The sequence below is a fragment of the Mycteria americana genome, chromosome 5 (assembly GCF_035582795.1).
Source record: "Mycteria americana isolate JAX WOST 10 ecotype Jacksonville Zoo and Gardens chromosome 5, USCA_MyAme_1.0, whole genome shotgun sequence".
NCBI lineage: Eukaryota > Metazoa > Chordata > Aves > Ciconiiformes > Ciconiidae > Mycteria > Mycteria americana.
Genome location: NC_134369.1, coordinates 46671546 through 46680324, shown reverse-complemented (window position 1 = coordinate 46680324; position 8779 = coordinate 46671546). Strand labels below are relative to the sequence as shown.

General features: G+C 39.9%; 1 protein-coding gene across 13 annotated transcripts in view; it reads right to left on the bottom strand.

The window, feature by feature from the left end:
- Positions 1–373: 373 nt before the first annotated feature.
- Positions 374–8779, bottom strand: part of MIPOL1 (mirror-image polydactyly 1) — a 195846-nt gene continuing 187440 nt past the window's right edge. For all 13 annotated transcript variants that reach the window (XM_075503173.1, XM_075503170.1, XM_075503168.1 and 10 more), the window contains one exon: positions 374–1240. In XM_075503173.1, coding sequence (XP_075359288.1) covers positions 1174–1240 — 67 coding nt within the window. In that variant the 3' untranslated portion in view covers positions 374–1173. The remainder of the gene's footprint in view (positions 1241–8779) is intronic.

Genomic DNA, 8779 nt, shown 5'->3' with positions numbered 1-8779 from the left:
TTTGGTCATGTGACAAAGACGGACCGAATACAGGGAGATATCTGGGTCACAAATATATAACTCTAGGTCCGACTCTCCTGTATCTGTAAGGTCTGTAATGTCTGTGTACCCCAAACTTTCCTCCTCACCCCTCAATTTCTCCCCTCCCTGTAGGATTCTAACCTTCAGCCTTTGCGTTCAGTCCCAGGGCACTTCAGGAGTACACAAAGCAGAGGGTTGGCAGTCTGGCCTCAAACCCAACCTGGATGGCACTCCTGCACTGCAGAGCAATCAGAGGTCTAGAAGAAGCAGGCAAAAAGTCTCGTAGGAAAGGGGTGAGTGACCCACCTTACACTTGAAAGGCAAATTTTGACTCTACAAGGTGGTTTCTGGATATTTGAAAGATTTTCCCTCATAGGAAAGGACAGAGGAGTGACTAAAAAACCACAGAAAACCTTCCCCACTGTCTGAGATACCGTACAACGTCACAAGGTTTTCACGTTGCAATTTATGAAGCTGTACCTCCAGTGAAACCTAACTGTACACTTCTTTTTAATGCATGCTGAAAATGCCATGTACTAGCAGTAGCTACTCAATCGTTGTATAAAGCTGTACATGCATCCTTCCCTTAGATGTAGCCACAGTCATTAGCTGCAATTCAATGGGCTATGAGTAAGGAGGAAAAAATCTCCAATATACTAGCCAGAGATATTTCTTGAATGTTAACCTCCTTTATCAATTAATATATTTAACATACAAATACTGGACTGTTTGCAGTCTCACAAATAACATAAGGGATTTAAAGTTTGAAACTGCTTTGCAGGATTTTGCACCTGAAGCCTGCACTATTTGAAAACACGATCAAGCTGTGCCTTGCAGTAGACTATAGTCTAGTAACACCGAGAGGACAGACTGTTAAAATAAGCATCTACATCATTTTTCACAGTACACAGTGCCACAATGCATCTGCTTAAAAACAAATATATGTTTGCAGTGAAAAATTTCAACAAATCACAGAACTCAGCAGCAAAGTAGTTAAACATTTATGATTTGATTTTATCTCAGCTTGGAATGTCGCTGGAGTGTCCCACTTCTAACAACTGTTTGCTAAGTTAAGGCTTTAGTGTTTACACAGTGCTGAATGAAGCAGCCTGGTCACCAGATGTGAATGCTTCCTTAGACTAGAGCTTTCAATCAGATCACGGTCCTAATGGTCCCTGCTCCAACCTTCTTCCTCAGGACGTCCACCAGTCTTTCCAACCTGAGAGGGGGCAGGGGAGAGGGAGAGGAGAGAAAAAAAAGGAAGCTAACGTTAGGAATGTTCTGGCTGAAAGAGACAGTGTTTGCACTGAACCAAGCTGTCCTGGTGGTGGTCACGCTCAGAAACAAAGCACTACTGTAAAAGACAGACATTAAGGGAAAACGCAGACAACTTACGGAAAACTTTTTAACCTACAACCCAACCCATTTGCAGTCAGTGATATATATCAACTCACTTTTCTTTTGTAGTACATGTAGTATCTGAAGTCCCGGTAAGGCATTAACACAAACCCCTATGCAGCAATCCTGTGGCGCATATACACTTCGGGGTAAGCAGGACATTAAATTCTTGCACTTTTTAAAATATGAATGGTTCATGGCTCGTGTTAAATGTAACACTTAGCTGTTGTTTCCCCTTAAAAAATACCCTGCCCGTTATCCAAGAGATACTTTTATTGTCCAGTTTATAAATTTATGCCTAAAACCCCAGGTGTTTCATGTCAAAAACTTTTTCAAAATACTCAGCAAGCCAAGTTTCTGAGGATGTGGATGATGATATTCTGAAGGTGGCCTGTATGATTATTATGTTGACACAACCACAGAAAAATTAACAGTCTAAATAAGTAGGACAGAGAGCCACCTACTCCTCTCTTAGTTTTAAGGCACAGGCTATAGGCATATCCAGCATCTCACTGGCTTAATTTGTTCTTTCCTTTTGTTAAAGTATGAAGGCAAATGCAAAGGGCTAAATTTGTTCAGCGTTTTCCATTTGCACACATCTATCTTCAGCACTCCAGTAATCACACGCTCAAGCTATTTCTTCAATTTATCCATATTTTACTGAATCCTTCAATGAAAGCTCTCCCACAAATAAACTAACTATATAAAGGCAGACACTGTGTGTAGTAGAACACTTTTAGAGCCATGTCCAGCATATTATACACACAACTTCCATAATGGATAAAAAGAGTTGCAGGTTCAAATAGTTGTATTCACTGTTGCAAAGTTGACCATTTTTTCCTTATCTAAAAAGACAGTTGGGGTTTTTTTTAATATATTATACAACATGAGGAATGCAGATAGGAAATAAAAATAACACAGCTTTATCAAAACTGCAAAACTGATTTTATCTCATGGATGCATTAGTAACTTCAGTGCAGGAAAACTAGTTAACACGTCTTAGATTTATTGCCACAAGTCATGACTAACGCACACGGTACGTATTGAAACACTCTTGTTTTCCAGGAACCACCAAGCACCATGAAGCTACACCTTTCATTGTACTCACCACGTGACTTAATTCCTGAAACAAGATTAAGAATTCACCACCCTAACGTAATTATCAGACACCAGGAAATGTATGTGGAAAGTTCAGCTGGTTCTAGCTGTTGCACAGGGACTATAAAGGAGTGAAAGTACAGGTGAAAAACTACTGCTTAGCTACTCCTCTCCCTTCAGTTTTCCATTTATCGCTTTTCCTTTTTAACCAACTAGTGCATTTTTCCTGTTTTTGTAACATACATCTACTGCACTTCTTCATCTTTATGGAGGCAGCACCCAGACAGTCATAACTCAGTGCAGTCAGTCCATGAAGTACCAAGTCAGGGCTTTTGCAATTTTCTGTGTTCTGGGTTCTAAGGGTTTTAACTCAGTTACTGATAGGTCTGTTACTGAGGAGTTTCCCTGTTAAATCTGTTGTCAGTCCATGCGCAATTTCAGAAAGCAATGGCAGATCAGTCCTCATTTTTAACAGCATGTATGTTCAGAAGCATTGCAGCTTTCTCAGCCACTCTAACTATCACTAGGTCTCTTTCTCTCTCACACTAGCACCCTCTGTAATGTGCTTCAGAGACAAAAAGCACAGGAGGAACATTTCAAACTGGACAAACAGAAGGTTTGGGCTGCAAAGTGTTTTCTGGGAGACAGCAGAAAAATAGTAAAATCTGAGATCATGGCTTATTTAAATCACTATTCAGTTAAAAAGAAATACTGCATGGCGTATACAAGTGGGGGAAAAATGACTTCAATAGTTGAGGTTTCATCTGGGGAGACGTAGGTTGGAGGTCCCTGCTTCCATACTGTACTGCAATTGGGCTTAGATGTGCACCACTCTGTGACCAAGCAATGACACTGCACAGCAGAGCAGACAAGTTAGCGAAGAGCTGCCCATGTTTGAAGAGAAATACCACTGGGATGAAAGTAGCTGTCTTCTGTTTAACCTTGAAACTGTCAGGCTTCATTGAAAATAATGAGGCTTAACAATCGTAGCTCCTGCTTTTCAAATGAATGATGACTGAAATCATCAAAATGAGGTATCCCGCACCAAACACAAACCGTGCAGGGCTTATTTGCCTTTTGTTTCAGTCATGTGTGGATTTGCAAATTTATTTATTCTTTATTAGAAGAAAGAAAAAAAAAAGCAGCAGGGGATTAAGAAACCATACATTTGAAAGAGATTTAAACAATAATGTAAAAGAGAAACTGTAACAGCTATTTATAAGATAAAATAACAGAGGGCAAAATTCATCCCTACACAGACACAAGACCCAATATACCACTGAAATCCCACTTAAGCCTACAAAATAAAGCTATGGGCTGAATCAGTGGTTAATAACTCTTGATACAGGCCTCAGGGGGCTTTTCGGAACGATAATCCTGGACTCTTTGTTCACCAAGGGCCCAACTCTGCCATCCCGACTCACACTAAGCAACATTTTTCTTTGTGAGTAATAAAAGGCAGCTAACAAGGCCGTTTGTGTCAATGAGGTACTACCTGCAAGGGGTGACGGTGGCAGAATCGCTCCTCGTCGATAAGGCTCTGTACCCAGCCCGGTGGGATGCTGCAGGCAGCTCCTTTTGGAGGCTGAGCATTTTAATCTGCGGTAGACTGAAGGAATAGTCTTATACCTCAAGATCAAGGGTAACTTAAATATCTAAACAGATGAATGGGAGGTACTGGGAACTACCCTAAAAGTCTTTGCAGAGCTTTATTCAAAATACAGAAGACACTGACCTGAAGAAAGCAACTTTTATTACTTTGTGCAATCATGATGTATCTGCCAGTATAATCTCACCGTATTTTACTTAACCAAAAGCAATACTGACTGTGTTTGACCATATGCTAAGACACAGATTTAACAAATTACATGTCTTTTTGCTTGTGAAGGAAACAGTCCTCATAGTAGAAATTAAATGCACAATATGACACCATCTTCTCTTGAGATATAAGAAAGACACTCACTGAATTTGCATTTCATGAATTGTCATTCAAGAAGGAAGTATTTCACCTGCTGTTTTAGGACAGACAGAATAATGATACGGTGGGCAACTCAGTTGCAGTGCTGGAGGTCCAAATGTGCAAGGACAGACAGACACATTTAGGAATGTTCAACAAAGCCTCTTATGGTCTCACTCCTCATTCTCACAGATTTCAATTTCTTGCTAAGAGATTTTGGGAAATCCCAGTAGGTGACCTTTGCTATTTCTTAGTACTTAAATAATTCTAGAAAATTTGTCCCTTAATAAATAAATTCTCTTAGCAAATGCCACTTCAGCATTCTCTACACAATTACTGTATGTATGCATGCAAAATGAGTACAAAATGGCATATAAAACACATGAACAAACTATGTATTCAGATGGATAGGTACAACTTTGGTTTTATTTATACTGACTTACACACACCCAAAGTCAAAAAGTCCTGTGTTTTTCGGGATAGATAGAATTTGCATCCATGAAAAGCACAAAGATGAGAGCTATAAATATTCTTTACCTAGACTACCTACTTCTTTAATGCTCATCTCAGTGCTTCCATGAAATGGAAAAATAAAAAACCCCCACAAATTAGGAAAGGGACATCTGGTCCATCATTATTTTTAAGTTAGCAAAATACGCATCACTGTGAAGAGTCTTGAATTGCAGTTGTTTAATTCTTCCTCAATACAAAGTTGGAATTAATCAGGTGAATCTGTGTTTTAATACAGAAATGAAAAGATTTCCTTGAGGAGCTTGCTGCTATGATATTACCAGTTTGAATATGTACTTTTAAAAGTGTTGCTAAGCTTTAAGAAAGTCCTCATCTTCAAAGGAATGTTACCTAAACAAGAACGTTGCTAGGTGTGTCTTCCCCAAGACAAATTCTCAACCATTCTCAACTCCTCTTCTAGTTATTTCAAATATGCATACATCTGACAAAATGCCTGTATGGAGTGTATGTTGTTATATGGAGTGTTCTTACGTAGCTCCTGAACTGTCCGACAATATGCTTTGATTTTTAGCAAAGCCTTACAGAGCTTTACTCCCTTGAGTATAAATCATTTTGGTTTTAGAATCAGTCTCCATAAAGCAGACTTAAAATCCTTACTGACAGAGAAGTTTGTTCTGGGAGCCCAGAAGCTGCATGTATAGTTGCAAAAAAGTTATGTACTGGTCTCTAGTGCTGACTCTTATGTGCATTTTTGGCTTACTCTCCTCTTTCACGTATCCTGCTGAAGAGGTCTATCTCTGAACTGTAGCTTGGGATCAGTAAAAACTCTGCAACTGCGTAAATCCACATAGATCAGTACATCCTTCCACACTGCTCCATCTCTGGCCAAAGGAACTCACCCCAAAGGAGAGGAGTGGCCTTTATCCACAAGTTCTGAATATGACAGAGTTATACATCACAAAGTGATCTTCCAGGGCATCATGCCCTAGAAACAGCCAAAATGGATACCCAACGGGAAGAAAACGGCATCCTTCAAGTAGCCTATGTCCTAATCTGCAAAGCAATATATAGACTAGCTGAAAACAATAGCTTCTACCTGCAGATGGAGGAGTTAAGCGATAAAAACAAAACCCTCCTGGATTTTGAAATGCTATATAAAGGCTTATAAACCTAAACTATAACCCTTGGTTATCTTTCCAGTAGATAAGATTAGGCTCAGGCTATGAAGATGGCCTTACTTGCGTGATTTCTGGCTTCTTGTGGAATGTGTTTTGCTAACACTAATTCCCTTTAGAAACCAAGCATTTGAAAATATATTAGGTAAATAAAATGCATTGGACAAAAGCATTACAAGCAGTTTAGCAGCAGAGCTCAGTGAATAGCTGACTGTTCGGTGAGTGGTCATACAAACAAATTCACTTAATTTCATCTCAGAATAAAAAAATTCCTTTCCTTTCCTTTTCCTCTCCTTCCCTTCAGTCTTCCTCTTGGATATATTTCATCAAATCCTAAATGGAGTACTCGTTTTCAGGCATTTTCTGTACAAGTCAAGGAAACAAATGACACAGAGAAGAGAGGCTGCTGTGATACTTGTCTCACCCAGAAACCAGCCACTTGGATAGGATCATTTACTCAAGATGCTGGAGGAAACTGGTTCAGCTCTGTTATCTGTATGGGGGAACTGGACTCCAGCTGCTTCCCTCTCAAGGGAGCAGCACTGCGCTAACACCGGGTGCTGGGGTGGCTTGTTCTCAGTTTCAAATGTCGAGAATGCTCCGACTGAATAAAATGCATAAATATTCACTGGATCAAAGCCTGGAATGTAAGGGTATGACCTTGCAGTGAGTGGCCTATCTACCACGCTACGGAGGCATCGCCCTCTTACCTCTGGGTGGTTCAGTGAATCTTTAGTTATGCTTATTCTTCAGTTTAGGTATTACTTTTGCCACCTCAAAAGCCTACCTTTTGAACAATAATAATTTTTGATCAACTCGCTAAGAAACATTGCTGGTTGCATTTAAGTCATATTCCAGTCTGTAACAATTCCTTCATATCATCATAGTGGTAAAGACTACATGTGGTTCAGGTGCCCCAAGCTGCTTCTCTCTGCTTAACAAAGTTCCCTCTGCAGCTTTTGGATCTGGGCGTCTTTCTAAATGCCACGCTGGAGTTCAGCAGTGGTTTTTAACCTGATGCAGGAACTACCGAGTAAAATTCGGTGCCCTGTGTTAGACAGGTGGCTGGACTGACCGGTATTAATGGTCCTTTCTGGTCTTAAAACACAAGTCTTAGAGACTGATTTAGCAGCATCAGCGAGCTCTAAACCGTGGTAGACCACAGTGTTGAATCTAATCACTCCAGGCACCGCTGCCAATTCCTGCCTGCCCAACGCTGTTTGTAATGTCACTCCAAAAAGTGTGTTCCATTAAACTTACAGGCCTTAAATCTGGCAGGGCAAACCATTCTGCCTCTGAAAAGCACTGTCACAAAACAAGCATTCCTATTAAATCCCTTTCAGCGTCTTCTCAACCCAAAAGAGTAATTCTGTATATGATTAAACTTAGAAGTAAATACAGCCAGTTGGGCTCCTGACAGCAGACATATTTCAAAATAAACCTGGCTTACACAGGCCTTGGCTAAAATATTAAGCCTTTATCTGTGGTCCACAATAACTAATCTTGTCAAATTGTTTGCTCTCTACCTTCTGTTTGGAAGATTATGAGCTAGCTCACCATTACTATTCACCTTGTGCCATCACCAGCAGCAGGAAAAGTGAGTGGTAAACACAGTTGGTCTATTTTGACAGCGTTTCACCCTACTTTGCATTGATGTAGATTGCTACACAGTACAGGATAATACAGAATCAGGACTTTGCATCTGTGCTGGATTTAATGCCACCTTGTGAAAGGTATTGCTCCTTTGCTTTCAAATGCTTTCTCAGGACAGCATATACTGATTGCCTAAAATAAACGAGCTCATGAGAAAGAAAAATAAACCCTGAAACCACTATGCTATAACCTCATCTGTGGTTCAGTAAATTGAGATCTACAACATGCTTATCATTTAGACCAGATAGAGACTTTTACTATTGGATGGACCGTTCATATCTGAGCATGTGACCGATATTAAAGAGTTAAAAAATTAACAGTAATTGAAATAGAGGATATATTGGCATATGATGGCCAAATGATACTGATCAGATTATTTAACCAGATCACAGAATTTCACCTAATTACTCCAGCTTGAGTCTAACAGTTTATATGCAAATTTTACGCAGTTTACTACTTCTATTTGTGCAAGAAAAACCTTTTATATACCTCCTTCCATAAGCTTGAATTACTTTTAGCACTGACAGTTACTGTTTCCACTCATTTGCGGTCACAGCTGGTCTCTTTTTTAGGAGAAATCTTGACATCGAAGCCTACTCCGACTGTTTCCCACCTTCTTCTTGAGAGCAATACTACCTCAAAAAAGCAAACATTCTTTGCTTTGAATGCTCACAACACTGAGGGATGGTCAGAACTTTTATGTAAAGTGTTCAAAAGGCAGACATCAGGTCTATTTTGCATTATGTGTATTTTGCATGTGGCAAAACAGCGTGCAGAGAAGCGAAATGACTTGCTGAAGCTCAACCAATCAAGAAAACTGAGAAGACCCACAAACTTTTTGTCATGTTTGATTTTATGTATCAGTAGTCTTGAGCTGAACTGGGTTCCTCATGTGCACAAAAACCCCCAAGCATAGGCATAAATACCCGCAGAATTAGAACCTAAAATTGCTGGATACAGAGCCCATCTCTCTCAGCTTCTCAATCGGTGCTCTGGACCATGTCAA